This window comes from Mobula hypostoma, chromosome 12 (assembly GCF_963921235.1).
Source record: "Mobula hypostoma chromosome 12, sMobHyp1.1, whole genome shotgun sequence".
Classification (NCBI taxonomy): Eukaryota; Metazoa; Chordata; class Chondrichthyes; order Myliobatiformes; family Myliobatidae; genus Mobula; species Mobula hypostoma.
The window spans coordinates 102984081-103003678 of NC_086108.1; the positions used below are offsets into that span (position 1 = coordinate 102984081).

The 19598-nt window shown below is 44.7% G+C and overlaps 1 protein-coding gene across 3 annotated transcripts in view; it reads left to right on the forward strand.

Moving 5' to 3' along the window:
• Window positions 1–856: 856 nt before the first annotated feature.
• Window positions 857–19598, forward strand: part of st6galnac5a (ST6 (alpha-N-acetyl-neuraminyl-2,3-beta-galactosyl-1,3)-N-acetylgalactosaminide alpha-2,6-sialyltransferase 5a) — a 76123-nt gene continuing 57381 nt past the window's right edge. For 2 of the 3 annotated variants that reach the window (XM_063064725.1, XM_063064723.1), the window contains exons 1-2: window positions 857–1189; window positions 1437–1625. In XM_063064725.1, the coding sequence (XP_062920795.1) occupies window positions 1175–1189; window positions 1437–1625 (204 nt within the window). In that variant the 5' untranslated portion in view covers window positions 857–1174. The remainder of the gene's footprint in view (window positions 1190–1436; window positions 1626–19598) is intronic. The other variant, XM_063064724.1, reaches the window with a different exon arrangement.

Sequence of the window (19598 nt, forward strand, 5' to 3'; positions counted from 1 at the left end):
ATCGCAACTCTTAAACTCTATCCCTCAATTTATGAAAGCCAACACCCCATAAGCTTTCTTAACTACCCTATCTACCTGTGAGGCAACTTTCAGGGATCTGTGGACATGTACCCCGAGATCCCTCTGCTCCTCCACACTACCAAGTATCCTGCCATTTACTTTGTACTCTGCCTGTTTACTGGGGTGTGGCCGCTGCGCGTGTTACAGATACTTGGAGCCACAGGTGAGAGCTGAGTGCCAGGTGGGGACCAAAGGTGGACGAGCTGCCCTTAAAAGGGCACGGCAGGCCCCCTCACCAGAGGTGCTACCTCTCCCTCTACACCCCATACACCCCAATAGAACAAAGAAATACAATCAAATCAATGAAAAACTACACACAAAGACTGACAAACAACCAATGTACAAAAGAAGACAGACTGTACAAATATAAACAAATAAACATTGAGAACATGAGTTGTAGAGCCCTTTAAAGTGAGTCCATAGGTTGTGGCATCAGTTCAGTGTTGAGACGAGTAAAATTATTCACACTGATACAGGAATCTGATGGTTGATAAGCTTATTACATTAAAAAAGGGTCTTGAATGAGGTTTCCTGATCTTTAAAACCAAGGATTGAGGGCTGGGGTTAGGCTGGAAGAAAGACCTGTTACAGTGTTGGGTTAAATAATTTTAATATGTACCATTATATTTATAGATTCAAAATCTTAACCTTCCTTTCTTAAAGACCCTCTCTTTGTCAGTACTGGAATTAAGAGTGAAACCATTATTATTTTCCCTTATTTCACAGAGGAGCGTTTTTTATATGTATATTATGTAGGTAGCCAGTACTGGAGTTATTTTCTCGGAAGAGCAAAAGTAGAATGACCACATTTATTGCAATGTAGATTGTTGAGTCCGGGCGCTGGGACCCCGCGGAGTCCCGAAGACTTCCGAGTCCGGCGGGTTGAGTCTGCAGCATAAAGCGTGGCGATGCTGTTAAAAGGGAGGGAGAGAGAGAGAGAGAGAAGGGGAACAGTGCGAAATTTTCCGTAGGTCTGCTTCCCATCGCATCCAGTGCAACATTTGCAAATTGAGCGTGTGATTTTGTTTTCTAAGCCATCACTGCCGAAGAGCCAGGGGATGCAGAGGTGCAGGTAGAGAGCGATGGGATCGAAACCCAGGGGCAGAGGAACAGAATGAAGAAACTGGTGGTAATTTCTATACATTGTGTACGGGGGGGGGGGGAAACTACTTTTTTGATTGCAAAATGCTCCTTTATTACGTTCATTGTCAGAATATAGCACGTCATTCGCTCAATGAAAATTAAACTTTTTAATGTAAATGATTTAAACTACCTTTTGAAACTCTGCATGCTTTTAGGTGAAATATCAAACTGACTTTTGTGCTTGTAATTTTCCTGTTCTGTGTGTATGTGTGTGCGTGCACGCGTTTGCTTAGCGACATCTACTCGCAGTGTTTTTGGGGCTTTCCACGTGTGGGACCCTACTGGTGCTGTACGCGACGAGAGGCGAGCGGGGCGCGGACTCGAATCCACCCAGCAGCGCGGAGAGGAGGAACAGCGTGACACACGGGCTCCCGGAGCCGCTTCCAGCTTTAACTGGATACATCAATTTCATCGACCGTAAGGTAATGAGGCGCTCGATTCCTGACACCCCGTGTCCGCCCGATTGCGGGGCTTAAACAGGACAGACTCGCGGGGTAGCAGGCGTGTGAGGGCTGAAGAGTTGCTCTGCTTTAAAGCGTAGGAGAGGCAAGTCGAGCAGATTCGGCCGAGACTGCGAACGCGGGTCTCGGTCCGAAACGTAGACTGCTTATTCCTCGCCATAGATGCTGCCTGACCTGCTGAGTTCCTCCAGCGTTGTGTGTGTGTGTTGCTCAAGACTGAGAACGGTTCGTAGATGAAGAGTCTTCCCGCCGGCGTGAGAAGCGGTAACCAGAGGGGCGCAGCCTGTAGCCGACAGCAAAACCCAAAAGGGAGGTTGAGAATATATTCTCACTGGACGATCAGGATGTTCACTCAGAAAGGTTGGCGGAAGCCAGTGTAACTTTAGATATAGAATTGGGCATAAAGTACAAAAATAAAATAATTTGCGAGTCTTTGGGACGCGGAGTAGAGAATAGAGGACTAGTAACGATTAAATGTTCTTCCTCTGATAGAGTAGGCAGGGGTGTGTTTAGGGGCAGCAGAACTGACCGCGTGGCCACTTTATTAGGTATACTGTACCTTAATGCAATATCTAATCAGCCGATCTCAATACATAAAAGCATGCAGACATGGTCAAGAAGTTCAATGTCCTGACGAAGGGTCTCAGTCTGAAACGTCGACTGCAACCTCTTCCTAGAGATGCTGCCTGGCCTGCTGCGTTCACCAGCAACTTTGATGTGTGTTGCTTGAATTTCCAGCATCTGCAGAATTCCTGTTGTTCAAGAAGTTCAATTGTTGTTCAGGCCAAACATCAGAATGGGGAAGAGTTGTGATCTAAGTGATTTTTTTGATCCTGGAATTATTGTTGGTGCCAGACTGGGTGATTTGAGTACTGTATCTCAGAAACTGCTGACCACCTGCGATTTTCACACACAAGTCTGTAGAGTTTACAGAGAATAGTGCGGAAAACAAAAAAGAAAATCCAGTGAGCAAAAATTCTGTGGACAAAAATGCCTTGTTAATGAGAGAGGTCAGAAGAGAATGACCAAACTGGCTTAAACTGACAGGAGGGCGACAGAGCTTAAGTAATCACATGTTACAACAATGGTACGCAGAAGAGCTTTTTTTAAAATTTAGCATGGAACAGATTCTTCCATTCCACAGAGCGGTGCTGCCCAGCAACCCACCGATTTAACCCTAGCCTAATCACAGGACAATTTAACCTACTAACCGGTATGTCTTTGGGCCGCGGGAGAAAAGTGGAGCACTGTACCACTGCGGCAAAATAACAAATCAACTTTCATGACATGTGAGTGATGATGAACCTGATTCTGATATGGGTCTCTATGATCGACAGAGAGTGGAAGGGGGCAGGAAGACGGGGGGGTCATGTTGGAACAAAGGGAAGGGAGAGGGGAGGGAGCACCAGAGACGTTCTGTATTGGTCAGTAAACCAGTTGGAAAGAATTCGGAAGATGTGCAGCTTAGGTGGTTAATGATTGGGTTGAGCTGTTCTCCTATCTCGGCAATTTATTTGCAAACGTTTCGTCACCATGCGAGGAGAGTCGTCAGTGCGCTGTCGATTGTGGTGTGTCCTCTGAATGACGTAAGGCGTGACGGGAGGTGTGGTGATTCCTGCTGTCCGTGGGGTCCTTGGCAGCGATTCACTGCATTGAGGGGACTCCCGGATCGTGGAGACACAAGAGACTGCCGATGCAGGAAGTTGGAACAATAAACTATTTGCTGGAGGGACAGCCTCGGTGAGGGGGAAAGGATTTGTCGGTGTATCAATCCAAACTTCTGTACTGGGGTTCTGTCACTGTTTTGGGGAAGGTGGCATGCTTCACAGGAGTACCTATCAGGAGTCTCTGGGATTGATATCGCCTTCGTATGCTTCTCACAAGTATTTATCATGAGTCTGTGAGATTGGTAAAGCCTTCTGAGCCTTGGGAAAACAATATTTTCAGCTGTGCTAGGGGTGTGTTGGTTTTTACAAGAGGTTGTGCCAGCATTTCCTGCTGTTGTCATTGAGGGCTATTTGGACTAGACCAATATTTACTGTGGGCTTGAACGTATGTGTCTGGAGGTTACGAGAACATCAGCAATTTCTTGAGTTCCAGTATAAGGCAATGTTTACAAAAGGCAGTCAGTCTGGGTCAATGTACGGGTATCCACACTACGGACACCAATGAAAAGCATCAGTTTTATACAGCAATCTACAATCTGTTACTGAGGCTTGATTTTGCTTCTGTGTGATTGATTGATTTTCAGCTCTTCAACTACCATGGTGTGATTTAGGACCATCAGACATATGAGCAGAATTAGGCCATTCGTTCCTTTGAGTTTGCTTCACTATTTCATCATGGCTGATTTATTATCCCTCTCAACCCCATTCCCCTTCCTTCTTCCCTTAACGTTTTGACACCCTTACTAATCAAGAAACTATCAGCCTCCACTTTAAATATACTCAGTGATTTGTCCTCCACAGCCATCCATGGCAATGAATACCACAGACTCACCACCCTCTGGCCGAAAGAAATTCCTCCTCCTCTCTGTGCTAAAGGAATGTCCCTCTATTCTGAGGCTGTGCCCTCTGGTTCTAGACTCAGCCACTGTAGGAAACATCCACTCTCTCTAGGCCTTTAAAATATTCAATAGGCTTCAGTGAGATTTCACCCCCCCCCCCAGTTCCTTCTAAACTCCAGTGAGTACAGGCCCATAGCCATCAATCGCTCATCCTTCAGACATTAACCCTTTCATTCTAGTCAACTTCCTCTGGGCCCTCTCCCCTTAATGCATGTCCTTCCTTAGATAAGGGCCCCAAATCCTCTCACGATACTGAATTGGTGATCGAGAACGTCTAGTAACTTAACTCTTGTACTGCCACACTTGTTGCAATTAGCCAGTGCATCAAACTTCGGAGCTTAGAAATCACATGTAAAAGATGGAGCAAAGGAGGATGTGACTTGATAGAGATGATAAGGGACATTGGTAAAGTGGACAGCCAATGCCTTTTCCCAGAGCAGCAATGACTAATACGAGGAGGTTTACGGTAATTGGAGGAAAGTATAGGCAGAAGGTCAGAGGTAGGATTTTTACACAGAGAGTGCTGTGTGCATGGAAAGCTCTGGCGGATGTGATAGAGGCAGATACATTTAGCAACATTTAAGAGACACATGGGTGAACGTAAAATGGAGGGCTACTTACTCCATCTGCCAAGCCTTGCCTTGTGGTTCAGCATTTGCTTGCAAGTGCAAGGCTCTCAAAAGAGGATTTTTATAGCTAGACCAAAGTAAAGACCCCAAATTAGATCAAAACATTAAGTGTTAATTTCCGGTTGGGCAGCTTAAGCCTGGCCTGTGTTCCCATGAGATAGGGTTCTCCAGGGCACAATCTAAATAAAGTGCTTTTAAGGGGTATGCAACAGAATTGTATTTTCAGTGGTGAGGAGCAGTGTGTTGAATACATCTTCCAAAATCATACTTTCCAAAAAAAATTAGTTCTATCCATGAGGGAGGGAGAGTGTGTAAGAATGGGAGCCAGTTAATTCAAAAAGGAATTGAGAATGCAATTTTTCATAGATGTTGTGCTGGAAGTTTCATCTGCAGTTAAAGGCTCTGGGTTAAAGGTCAGTTGAAACTTTAAAGCAGGGGTTCCCAACCTTTTTTAGGCCATGAACTGCTACCATTAACTGAGGGGTCTGTGGACCCTAGGTTGGGAATCCCTGCTTTAAAGGACATTTTCTCTCTTCTTTGGTCCATGGCACCCAGTGGAGCATAGACCATTGATGACCTCCTGTCTCCATCGTCCAAAGTCGATGGTATGGTTGAAGTTCGTCAATGTTTCTGTAATCCTTTGTATCCACTATACAGGAGCTTGGCCTAAACAGCTTCCCCTGTTGGGTGATCTTGCCCGTTTCCACCTCCCACGATGGGGCATAGGGCTGGACTTGGTGAGGCCTTTAAAGGCAATGCCTTGACCAAGTTTTGTCAGGCAGATTTTATCAAGATTTGGAGCTAAAGTGAGATGCAGAGCTCAGATTAAGTTAGGGCTTTTCTCTTTGGATTGAAGGAGGTGAGATGATTAAAATGCATAGATAGAATGGGAGCCAAAGGCATTTTCCCATGGTGTAATGCCTATTGCAAAAGCGCATGCTTTAAGGAGCTTGGAGGAAAGTAACAGGAGGCGGGGGGGGTGGGGCGGCAGGGTGACAGAGGTAGATTTTTTTATACACAGAGTGGTAAGTGCATTAAATGCACTATTGGGGGTAGTGGTAGAGGCAGATACATTAGGGACATTTAAGGGACTTATGGATGAAAGAAAAATGGAGGGCTATGTGGGAGGGTAGTGTTGGATTGATCTTAGAGTGGGTTAAAAGGTCAGCATAACATTGTGGTTGAAGTGCCTGTACAGTGCTATACGAGGGGTGATTGATAAGTTTGTGGCCTAAGGTAGAAGGAGTCAATTTTAGAAAACCTGGCACATTTATTTTTCAACGTAGTCCCGTCCTACATTTACACACTTAGTCCAGCAGTCGTGGAGCATACGGATTCCTTCTTTGTAGAAGTTGTTCGCAGCTGTGGTGATTGATAAGTTCGTGGCCTTGGGTAGAAGGAGATGAGTTATACAGCTCTCGTTACATGCACGTGCAGTTCAACTCTTTCAGTGAAAATGCAGAAAGTTTGAAGTTAATAACTCATCTCCTTCTACCTTGGGCCACAAACTTATCAATCACCCCTGCTGTGGACCACTTTCTGCAGGTCCAAGACACTGACTTCTACAAAGAAGGGATCCGTATGCTCCATGACTGCTGGACTAAGTGTGTAAATGTAGGAAAAATACATGTGCTAGGTTTTGTAAAACTGACTTCTACCTTAGACCACAAACTTATCAATCACCCCTCGTGATGTTCTGTGAATCGTGGCTTTACATGTGAACATTGGAATTAAGAGCAGCAGTAGGCAATTCAGTCCTTTCGACTGCTCTTCCATTCATGAAGATTTTGCATTCAGTTCTTGTTGCTTCATCGTAGGAAAGATGTGGAGGCTTTGGTTCTGCCCCTGTTGAGTCTTCTAAACACTTTGTGCATTTCAATGAAATCTCATTCTCTGTCATCTGAACTTGACAGATTACAAGCTTAATCTGCTCAATCACTCTTTTCCTGGCAAATTTGCCATCCGGGAACTCGTCTAGTGAATCGTTTCTGCACACCCTTCGCAGAAGGTGAGTTCTTTTTTAGGTAAGACAACTAAACCTTCCCGTAGTACTCCAGATGTGCTCGTGCCATAGCTATTTTTTATTGCAGGGATACATCTTTATTCCTGTGTACAAATTCTCCCATAATAAACGTCAACATCCTGCTCTACCTGCATTATAAACTCCAGTGACTTGTGTACAAGGACACCAAGGTCAGTTTGAACATCACCAGTTCTCTATTTGTCACAGTTACAAGAAATACTCTGCCTTTCTTCATTTTCTTTACCAAAACAGATGATTTCATATTTTCCTACGTACTAAAGATGTTTAAAAATTAAAGATTAGCTTTATTTGTCACATATACATCAAAATGTACAGTGAAATGTGTCACATCAAATCAAATTAGTGAGGATTGTGCTGGGAGCAGCCTGCAAGCATCCAGTGTCAGCTTAGCATACCCACGACTCATTAGACCATTAGATATAGGGGCAGAATTAGGCCATTTGGCCCATCGAGTCTGCTCTACTGTTGCATCATGGCTGATTCAATTCCCTCTCAGCCCCAATCTCTTGCTTTCTCCCCATATCCTTTCATGTCCTGACTGATCAAGAATCTATCAATCTCTGCCTTAGAGATACCCAATGACTTGGCCTCTGTAGCCTCCTGTGGCAGGGAATTCCAAAGATTCACCACTCTCTGGATGAAGAAATTCCTCCTCATCCCTTTTCTAAATGGATATCCCTCTATTCTATGGCCGTGACCCACGGTCTTCGACTCACCCCACCATAGGAAATATCCTCTCCAAATCTAGTCTACGGAGGCCTTTCAATATTCAATAGGCTTCAGTGAGATCGTCCCTCATTCTTCTGAATTCCAGTGAGTACAGCCCCAAAGCCATCAAATGCTCCTCATGTGATAAGCCTTTCAATCCAGCAATCATTTACGTGAACCCTAACTCATACATCTTTAGAATGTGGGAGGAAACCAGAGAATCCAAAAGAAATCCACGCAGTCATGGGGAGAGCATACAAACTCCTTACAGATCGCAGCGGGAATTGAACCTTGATCTTATAGCTGGTGCAGTAAGATACTTTATTGTCGCCAAACAATTGATACTAGAACGTACAATCATTATAGCGATACTTGATTCTGCGCTTCCTGCTCCCTGGAGTACAAATTGATAGTAAATATTAAAAATTTAAGTTATAAATCATAAATAGAAAATAGAAAAATGGAAAGTAAGGTAGTGCAAAAAAACCAAGAGGCAGATCCGGATATTTGGAGGGGACGGCCCAGATCCGGGTCAGGATCCGTTCAGCAGTCTTATCACAGTTGGAAAGAAGCCGTTCCCAAATCTGGCCATACGAGTCTTCAAGCTCCTGAGCTTTCTCCCGGAGGGAAGAGGGACGGAAAGTGTGTTGGCTGGGTGGGTCGTGTCCTTGATTATCCTGGCAGCACTGCTCCGACAGCGTGCGGTGTAAAGCGAGTCCAAGGACGGAAGGTTGGTTTGTGTGGTGGGCTGCGCCGTGTTCACGATCTTCTGCAGCTTCTTCCGGTCTTGGACAGGACAACTTCCATACCAGGTTGTGATGCACCCTAGAAGAATGCTTTCTACGGTGCATCTATAAAAATTAGTGAGGGTTTTAGGGGACAGGCAAAATTTCTTCAGTTTTCTCAGGAAGTAAAGGCGCTGGTGGGCCTTCTTGGCAGTGAACTCTGCTTGCTTGGACCAAGTCAGGTCATTTTTGATATTGAACCCGAGGAACTTAAAGCTTTTGACCTGTTCCTGGTCCACTTGCGCACCACCGATGTAAATTGGGTCGTGCGGTCCACTACTCCTTCTGAAGTCAACAATCAACAACAAAAAATGTTGTGCTGACCTTTACTTGTTCCATCTGCCAAACCTTGCAAAGTGCTAAATAGCTGCTCTACCTGACTCTGCTTTGGACACTTTTAACTTGCACTGGACACTTATAACTTGATTTTAACTGACATGTGACTGTTGTGTTTTACTATTTATTGTTATGTTTATTATTTAGTGTTGCGTTTGTTACGTTATGATTGCATTGCTCCTGAGAAACACTGTCTCATTCTGCCCTGCAGAGCTGATGTATGGTTAGAACGACAATAAAGTTTTTTTGAAAGTGGTTTTGCAGTTGCTTGCAAGAACAAGGCTCTAAGAGAAGATTTTTGCAGTTAGTCCAAAGGAAGTTCCCTAAATTAGATCAACGTTAAGTGTTAAGTTAAAGTTGGACATTTTAAGCCTGGCCTGTGTTCCCAAGATTTACAGTGCTCTAGGGCACAATCTAGATAAAGTGTTTTAAAGGGTATGAGGGTTAAATGCAACAGAATTATATTCAGTGGTGGGGAACAAAGCTGCTTAAAATATGTGGAATACATCTTCCAAATCATCTTTTAAAAATAATTTGAGAGAGAGGAAGTCTAAGAATTAGAGCTAGTTAATTTAGAAAGGCTAAATTTGAGACTCTGCAGATGCGGGGGAAATTGGTTTTCGTTACAGTTGCACCATAAATAATTAAATAGTAATAAAACCATAAATAGTTAAATAATGATATGTAAATCATGCCAGGAAATAAGTCCAGGACCAGCCTATTGGCTCAGGATGTCTGACCCTCCAAGGGAGGAGTTGGAAAGTTTGATGGCCACAGGCAGGAATGACTTCCTATGACGCTCTGTGTTGCATCTCGGTGGAATGAGTCTCTGGCTGAATGTACTCCTGTGCCCACCCAGTACATTATGTAGTGGATGGGAGACATTGTCCAAGATGGCATGCAACTTGGACAGCATCCTCTTTTCAGACACCACCGTCAGAGAGTCCAGTTCCATCCCCACAACATCACTGGCCTTACGAATGAGGTTTAAGGCCGAGTCCCTTTATCAGTCATATCATCTTGCATTTACTTGCCTGGGCTAGTCTGACAGCACTTCCCAAAGCTAACACTTCGACCGCCGAGAAGGAGCAAATTATAACACCACCAGTGGCCGGTTCCTCAACAAGATGTGCATGATTCTGACTGGAAACATGTCATTTTAAAAAAAAGTCCTGCGGCTCCCTCAACAATACAGCAGGCCTTACTCAGAAGGGCTGTAGTAGTGCGATTAAGTGGCTAACCGCTAACAACTTATCAGGACTGGCGGAGGGTTTTGGGCAGAGGCCCTTGCTCAGGACTGATGAAGGAACTTGGCCTGAAAACTTTCACTAGTCCTGATGAAAGGTCTCAGCCGAAGTGTCGACTGTTTACTCACCCTCCACAGATGCTGCCTGACTTACTGAGTTCTTCCAGCATTCTGTGTGTGTTTTGCTCAAGATTTCCAGCATCTGCAGAATTGCTTGCGTTTACAGGATATGGAGATGGAGATGCGTGGAAAGGGTTGTGGAACACAGATTGCACATTTAGGTTTATAAGTTGAAACGGTCCAAAGAAAGGTGGACAGAAGAGATTCGGCAGATGCTGGAAACCTAGAGTAACGCACGCACAAAATGGTGGAGGAGCTCAGCAGGTCAGGCAGCATCTACAGAGAGGAATAAACAGTCAAAGTTTCAGGCCGGCCTTCACCCTTCGTCAGGACTGTAAAGGAAGGGGAAGAAGGTGGGGAGAGGGAAGGAGTTTATCCTGGCAGTTGATCGGTGAGTCCAGGTGAGGGGGATGAAGTAAGAAGCTGGGAGGGGGGTAGTGGAAGACGTAAGGGGCTGAAGAAGAAGGAATCTGATAGGAGAGGACAGTGGACCATGGAAGCAAAGCTTCGGAGAGCTCCAGAAATCACAAAGGGGGAGCAATGAGAGAGGCTCTCACTGAACTGTCAAAGAGAGAATTTAAACTTCTTCAGGATAGACCATACCTTGAAGGGACTTTGCAGTGGAGCAGTAAATTGTAATTACAAGAGATTCTGCGAATCTGGAAATCCAGAGTAACACACACAAAATGGTGGAGGAACTCAGCGTGTCAGGCAGCATCTCCTCAGCTTTGGACTCTGTACGTGTTATGAAAGACTGATCACCCTTCTGGAAAGCAGTGCTGATTAGCGCAGTCCTTTACAGGCTGCAGCTGTAAGACTGGGTTCAGTTCCCTCCACTGTTTGTACATTCTCCCCATAACCATATCGGCTTCCTGTGGCTGCTCCAGTTTCCTCCCACATTCCAAAGACTTACAGTTAGGGTTAATGAGTTATGGGCCTCTTTCACTAATCAGCTTCCCAGCTGTTTAGTTCACTGCCTCCACCCCTCCTGGTTTCACCCATCACTTTGTAATTTTTCCCTCCCCCCCCCCACCTTCTTAGTCAGGCTCCTTCCCCCTTCCTTTCCAGTCCTGATGAAGGGTCTCGGCCTGAAATGTCAACTGTTTACTCTTTTCCATAGATGCTGCCTGGCCTGCTGAATTCCTCCAGCATTTTGTGTGTGTCACTGTAGTTTTTGTATATTGTGAGAGGATGCTGGACCAAACCAAACAGTAATGGCTGATGTGAAGATGTTTTCTATGATGGCAGTTGTAGAATTGCACCAGTACGTTCTGGGGATGATAAATTTTACCAACTGCCTTGAGAAGTACATCCTCTGCCAAACCTTTTTTGTTAATGAAGGAGATATGGTTCTCCCACATGATTTACTGCGACATTTATGATGCCCGGGAGCCTGAATGTTGAAATTGTTCTAACTGTAGAGTTGTTGATGATGAGGAGAGAGAGGAGGCATTTCCCCTGCTCGATATGCATCTCCACAATTCTGAGGCCAGTTGGCCCATCGAATCTATTCCATCATGACTGATTTATTATCCCCCTCAATCTGATTTTCCTGCCTTCTCCCCATAACCCTTGATGCCCTTACTAGTCAAGAAGCTATCAACCTCCACTTTCAATATACTCAATTGTCGTACTCAATTGGACCCGATGCAATAGCAATTGTACCACAAATACACTGGCACACGTAATTCTTTTCAAACCTTTATTCTCTACTCATAGCATGCAATGGGGAAGTTACAGACTGATCTCCCAAAAGAGCCAGTCCAGAAACTGCCCCTGAATTACACAGTTCTCCACAATTTATAACATTGATCAGGTAGCAGGAAATCTTACGATTACAAGTTTAGACAATATTAGAATCATTTCATTCACATGCTAAGATACAATTAGGTGTAAGATAATCATTGGTCGGTTAGTTATAATTATTTTAAGCTAAAGCTAGCCCATCAGTTCCTCACTCGGACCCTTCCCCTTTTCTCCAGAACGTTCTAGCCGTTACCTCATCCCTCCCATATTTAGCTATACCTTGAGCTGCTTCTGCAAGATCAGGTAGTTCCTTATTTGAGCCTTTGCCTATCTTTAGAGAACAATGACTAGTATGTCACCAGTTGTTGGGTAAAGCTTCTTTCTGACTGTCCAAAACAGTAAGCTAAGGCGCCCATAAGGTGATTGATCATTAATTAATCATTGTCCTCTGTTTTTCCCCCTATTTACCTATCCCTTCATCCCATCACAATGACTTGCTCACCACACCATTTATGGCAATGAATTCCACAGATTCACTATCCTCTGGTGAAAGAAATCTCTTCTCTATCTAAATGGACGTCCCTCTGTTTTGAGGCTGTACCCTCTGGTCCTAGATGCAACCACTATAGGAAACATCCTCCCTGCATCTACTCTCATTTAAGCCTTTCAATATTTGACAGGGTTTCAATGAGAATTCCCCTTCATGCTTCTAAACTCCAGCGAATACAAGCCAGTGCCAACAAATACAACTCGTACTGTATTTGGATACTCTTTCATTCCCAGAATTATTCTCATGAACCTCCTCTGGACCCTTTCCAATGCCATCAAGTCTGTTCTTAGATAAAGGGCTCACAATACTCCCAACTACAGACTGACCAATACCTCATAAAGCCTCAGCATTACATCCTTGCTCTTTATTCTAGTCCTCTTGAAATGAATGCTAATAACTCAACTTGCAAGTAAACCTTTTGCAAATCATGTATGAGGACTCCCAAGTCCCCCTGCGCCTCTGATTATTGAATTTTCTCTCTTTTTACAAAATAGTCTAGGCATTTTTCCTTCTACCAAAGTGCATGGCCACACACTTCCCTACACTATATTCTATTTGCCACTTTTTTGCCCATTTTCCCAATCTGTTTAAGTTGTTCTGCAGACTCCCTGCTTTCTCAACACTACCTGCCCTCCATCTATCTTCGTATCTTTTGTAAACTTGGCCACAAAGCCATCAATTTCATCATCCGAATGATTGACATATAATGTGAAAAAGAGTGGTCCTAACATCATCCCCTGCAGAATACCACTAGTCACCAGCATTCATCCAGAACAGGGCAGCTGTATACCTACTCTTTGTCTCCTGCTAATCAGCCAATCTTCTATCCTTGCTAGTATCTTTCCTGTAATAGCATGTGTTCTCATCTTGTTAAGCAGCCCCATGTATGGCACCTTGTCAATGGCCTTCTGAAAATCCAAATAAATAACAACCACCAAATGTTTCTCAGTGAAAGAACCAACCAGTTCCCATCCAGCACCACACTCTTCTGTCTGGTAGAACTGGTCCTCGCCCTCAACAAATTTTCCTTCGGCTCCTCCCACCTTCTCCAGACTGCGGGGTAGACACAGGCACCCATATGGACCCCAGCTATGCCTGCCTCTTTGTTGGCTATGTAGAACAGTCCATGTTCCAAGCCTTCCCCGTTTATGCTCCCCAACTCTTCCTCCACTACATTGACAACTGCATTGGTGCTGTTTCATGCGCCCATGCTGAGCTCGTCAGTGACACCCTGTCTAACTTCCACCCTGCCCTTAAATTCACTTGGTCCATTTCAGACACCACCCTCCCCTTTCTCAGTCTCTCCGTCTCCATCTCTGAAGGCAAACGATCGACAGACATCTTTTATAAACCTACTACTTCCCAGTTATCTTGACTAAACCTCTTCACACTCTGTCTCCTGTAAAAATGCTATTCCTTTTTCCCAGTTTCTTCGTCTCTGCTGTATCTGTTTCCAGGACATCAGAGATGTCCTCCTTCTTCAAAGAACAGGGGTTTCCTTTCCTCCACTATTGATGTTGCCCTCACCCGCATCTCTTCCATTTCCTGAATATCTGCGCTCACCCTATCTTCCCGCCTCCTTAACAGTGATAGAATTCCTCTTCTCCTTCCCTACCACCCCATGTGCGTCTGCATCTAACACATCGTCCACCACAATTTCTGCCATCTCCTAAGGGATCCTACCACCAAACATATCTTTACTTCCCACCCCCTCTCTCTGCTTTCTGCAGGGATCGCTCCCACCACGATTCCCTTACCCAGTCATCCCTTGCCACTAATCTCTCTCTCAGCACTTAAACCTGCAAGCAGCCAAAGTCCTACACCTGCCCATTCACCTCTTCCCTCACCTCCATTCAGAGTCCAAAATAGTCCTTCCAGGTGAGCCAACATGTCACCTGCGGTTCTCCTGGGGTCGTCTATTGTGTCTGGTGCTCCTGATGTGGCCTGTTCTATAATGGTGAGACCCATCGTAAATTGGGGGACCACTTTTTTTTTGGCGTGTGCCTGCCTGCGTGCGTGTGCGTCCGTGCGTGATGATGTCACGGCTTTTACAAGGCACGGAGCGAGAGAGAGACTGTGTGGCGAGCCATTCCTCACACAGACATTTTGCAGTATTTTTCCCTTTATTTTACGAGGTCGAGTTGCGATCTCGACACTCAACCCGGCACGGATGGAAAGCGTACTCGGGAGCGGCCCCGACTGGTTTCGAACCCGGGAACTTCCGCTCCCAGGTCCAGCGCCGATGTCATTGCACCACCAGCCGGCCCTTTGAGCACCTCCGCCCCATCTGCCAAAAGCAGAACTTCCCGGTGGCCAAACATTTTAATTCCTATCCCTACATTTTGGCCCATGGCCTTTTCTTGTGCCAAAACGAGGTTACTCTCAGGGTGGAGGAGCAATGCCTTATATTCAGTCTGGGTAGCCTCCAGACTGATGGCATGAATAGCGATCTCTCATTTCCGGTTTAAAAGAAACTTCCCTTCCCCTCCCCCTTCTTCTAATCCCACCCTGGCTTCTTACCTCTTCTCGCCTCTCCCTGGGTCCCCTCCTCTCCTTTCTCCTATAGTCCACTCTCTTCTCCTATCAGATTCTTTCCTCTCCAGCTCTTGACCTTTCCCACCCACTTGGCTTCACCTATCACATACTAGTTGTACTCCCTTCTCCTCCCCCCACCTTTTTATTCTGGTATCTTCCTCCTTTCTCTCTAGTCCTGAAGAAGGGCCTCGGCCCGAAATGTCGTCCGTTTATTCATCTCCATTGATGCTGCCCGACCTGCTGAGTTCCTCCAGCATTTTGTGTGTGTTGCTTTGAGCATCCACCGAATCTCCTTTGTCTATCCTGCCTGTTATTTCCGCAAAGAATGCCAACAGATTTGTCAGGCAACATTTCCTCTTATGGAAACCATACTGACTTCGTCCTATTTTATCATGTGGCCCCAGGGACCCCAAAATCTCATCTTTAACAATGGACTCTAACATCTTCCCAACTACTGAACACAGGCTAACTGGCCTATAATTACTTTTCTTCTGTCTCCCTCCTTAACGACTGGAGTGATATTTGCAATTTTCCAGTCCTCCAGAACCATTCCAGAATCTAGTGATTTCTGAAAGATCATTACTAATGCCTCCATAACCTCTTCAGCCACCTCTTTCAGAGTCCTGGGGTGTAGTCCATCTTGTCCAGATGTCTCGTCTACCTTTAGCCCTTTCAGCTTCCCAAACACATTCTCCTTAGTAATAATAACAACATTCACTTTTGTGTCCTGATATTCTCAAATTTTTGGCATACTGCTAGTGTCCTGCACAGTGAAGATTGATGGAAAATAGTCTTTAAGTTCATCTGCAATTTCTTTGTCCCTCATTACTACCTGTCCAACATTGTTTTCCAGTGGTTCGATGTCTGCTTTTGCCTCTTCATGTATATAGATAAACCTTTAGTACCTTTTTTTTTTATATTGTTGGCTAGCTTGCCTTCATCTTTCATCTTTTCCCTCCTTATGGCTCTTTAGTTGCATTCTTTTGGTTTTTAAAATCTCTAACTCCCCACTAATTTTTGCTATATTATGTGCCCTCTCTTTTCCTTTTATGCTGTCCTTGACTTCCTTTGTCAACTAGGTTGGTTCATCCTTCCTTTGGAACACCACTTCATATACGGGATCCTGCACCTTCCAATTTGCCCGCAGAAACTCCAGCCATTACTGTTCTGCCGTCTTCCCTGTTAGTGTTACTTCCGATCAACTTTGGCCAGCCCTCTCTCATGCCTCTGTAATTCCATTTACTCCACTGTAATACTGATATATCTGACTTTATCTTCTCCCTTTCAAACTCTCATCTATCATATTATGATCACTGCCTCCTAAGTGTTCCTTTATCTTAACTTCCCTAATCAAATCTGGGTCATTATGTAACACCAAATCCAGAATTGCTTTTCCCCTAGTGGGCTGAACCACAAGCTGCTCTAAAACACCATCTTGTAGGCATTCTACAAAATCCCTTTCTTGGGATCCAGCACCAACCTGATTTTCCCAATCTCCCTGCATATGAGGAGGATGCTAAGAGGATGCATAGCTGTGAGGAGGATGTTAAGAGGATGCAGGGTGACTTGGATAGGTTGGGTGAGTGGGCAAATTCATGGCAGATGCAATTTAATGTGGATAAATGTGAAGTTATCCACTTTGGTGGCAAAAATAGGAAAACAGATTATTATCTGACTGGTGGCCGATTAGGAAAAGGGGAGGTGCAACGAGACCTGGGTGTCATTATACACCAGTCATTGAAAGTGGGCATGCAGGTACAGCAGGCGGTGAAAAAGGCGAACGGTATGCTGGCATTTATAGCGAGAGGATTCGAGTACAGGAGCAGGGAGGTACTACTGCAGTTGTACAAGGCCTTGGTGAGACCACACCTGGAGTATTGTGTGCAGTTTTGGTCCCCTAATCTGAGGAAAGACATCCTTGCCATAGAGGGAGTACAAAGAAGGTTCACCAGATTGATTCCTGGGATGGCAGGACTTTCATATAAAGAAAGACTGGATGAACTGGGCTTGTACTCGTTGGAATTTAGGAGATTGAGGGGGGATCTGATTGAAACGTATAAGATCCTAAAGGGATTGGACAGGCTAGATGCAGGAAGATTGTTCCCGATGTTGGGGAAGTCCAGAACGAGGGGCCACAGTTTGAGGATAGAGGGGAAGCCTTTTAGGACTGAGATTAGGAAAAACTTCTTCACACAGAGAGTGGTGAATCTGTGGAATTCTCTGCCACAGGAAACAGTTGAGGCCAGTTCATTGGCTATATTTAAGAGGGAGTTAGATATGGCCCTTGTGGCTACGGGGGTCAGGGGGTATGGAGGGAAGGCTGGGGCGGGGTTCTGAGTTGGATGATCAGCCATGATCATAATAAATGGCGGTGCAGGCTCGAAGGGCCGAATGGCCTACTGTACCTATTTTCTATGTTTCTATATTGAAATCCAACCATGACTATCATAACATAGTCCTTTTGACATGCCTTTTCCATATCCCGTTATAATTTGTGTCCCAAATCCTGGCTATTGTTTGGAGGCCCAAATGTAACTTCCATCAGAATCTTTTTACCCTTACAGTTTCTTAACTCTACCCAAAAGGATTCCATATCTTCTGATCCCATGTCCCCCTCTTTCTAATGATTTGATTTCATTTTTTGTTGGACGTTAATCTCCAACTATCATCTTCTTTCAGCCACAATTCAGTGATGTCCACAATCTAATCTCTGCGTTTCAAGATCATCTACCTTGTTCTAATTACTGTTTGCATTCAAATATAACACCTTCAGTCTTGTATTTTCGATTTTGCCCCCCTATTACACTTCACCTCATCCCACTGACTGCAACTCTGCTCAGTCATCTCCTTGTCCGTCAGACACCTGCAGGCTGACCAGCACAATCTTCATTGATTTGATGCAATGCGACGTATTTCGCATCATGGTTGCTGTTGAAGGGTCTCAGCCCAAAAAGTCAACTGTTTACTTTTTTCCACAGATGCTACCTGGCCTGCTGAATTCCTGCAGCATTTTGAGTATGTTGTTCTGGATTACCAGCAGACGCAGGTTTTCTTGTGTTTGACGTATTTCACTGTATTTTTCGATATACATGTGACAAAGAAAGCTAATCTTTATCTTTCTGAAATGGGAGACTGTATGGTGCTATCTTTTAAGGTGTTAAACCTATTAAATACTTCGATATTTTCCCGGCACTGTGGTTCAGGTCGTGGAGCCAGTCCCCCAGTACGATAAGACCTCACAGTCTACCTTGTTACAGCTCTGCACCTTATTGTTTACCTGCACTGCACTTTCTCTGTAAGTAACACTTTATTCTGTGTTCTGTCATTGCTTTTCTGTTGTACTACCTCAATGCACTGATGTGATAAAATCATCTGTATGGCTGACATGCCAAACAAGCTTTTCTCTGTGCCTCGGGTCTTTCAATGATAAACTGATTTACAAATTCGCCGGAGACCCAAGTTCAGACATATCCTCCAGTGCCGTGTACATGAAGTGTGGGAGTTCTTTCTGTGACTGTGAAGGCTGCAGTCGCGGTTTCTAATCTCCGTTCTAGAACACAGAACAGTACAGTGTAACACACGATGCCATTCCAACCCTGGATATCCTGTTTTGCTCCGTGCACGAGGATGCACAGCTTAGTTGGTTAATTAGCCATGGTAAATTGTCGGGATTATACTTGAGCAATGGGATCTGGGGTGAGTTGTTGAGAGTGTGGGAAGAATACATAATAGGATTAGTCTAAGATTACTGGAGATAGTTAGCGTTGCTTAAGTGTTTCCATGCTATGAAGCTTAGCCAGTGACCTTCAGACTCCGGGGCAACAGAGCTGTCACTGAGTTACAGCTGACTTGGTTCAGCGTTAACACGGCAGAGTGTTGTTGAAGCTGCTGTGTCATCCCTTGACACATTTGTGTGACTTTACTCTGCATCAGCACTTCCTTACTCTGCCTGAATCCCAGTTTAGGAACAATGAATAGGATGAACTTTAGTCACCACAGACATTCACGTGTGTTAGGAATTTGCAGTGGTGTGTTGCTCAGGTGTAACATGAAACACAAAACAGCAACATTCAATAATCATAAAGAATATAGAATTATATAGAAATAAAGTTAGAGGTTAAAGTACAGATATGAAATAAATGCACATAAATACCAGCATTTACTTACCATGGAAACAGCATTATCGAAAGTTGTTTAAAGTGTTTACAGTGCAGAGCAATGACAGGGGTAATAGAGAGAGGGTGGGTGGCTAAATAGAGTGGTTGATCAGATTAATTACCTGGTGTAAGAAATTTAAGATGGTGTGAAGTTTTATCTTAATAGCCCCATAGTGCTTTCTGGAATGGAGCTTTTGGAAAAGGCTGTTTGCAGGGTGGGTGGTGTCTCCAATAATTTTTTTTCTGCCTGCTTCTTTGATCTGAACACACACACACAAGTCCTGCAGTGATGGTAGACTGCACCGTCGGCCTTTTCTGCTTGACCTGACAGTTGGCTATAGTTTCTGTCCTCTCTTATAAGATTCCCCCCTTTTCCAGCCCCTTAGCTCTTTCACCAATCGACTTCTCAACTCTTTAGTTCACCTCCTCCACCCCTCCTGGTTTCACCTGTCACCTGGTACTTTTTTCTCCCCTCCCTCCCACCTTTGTAGTCTGACTTCTTCCCCCTTCCT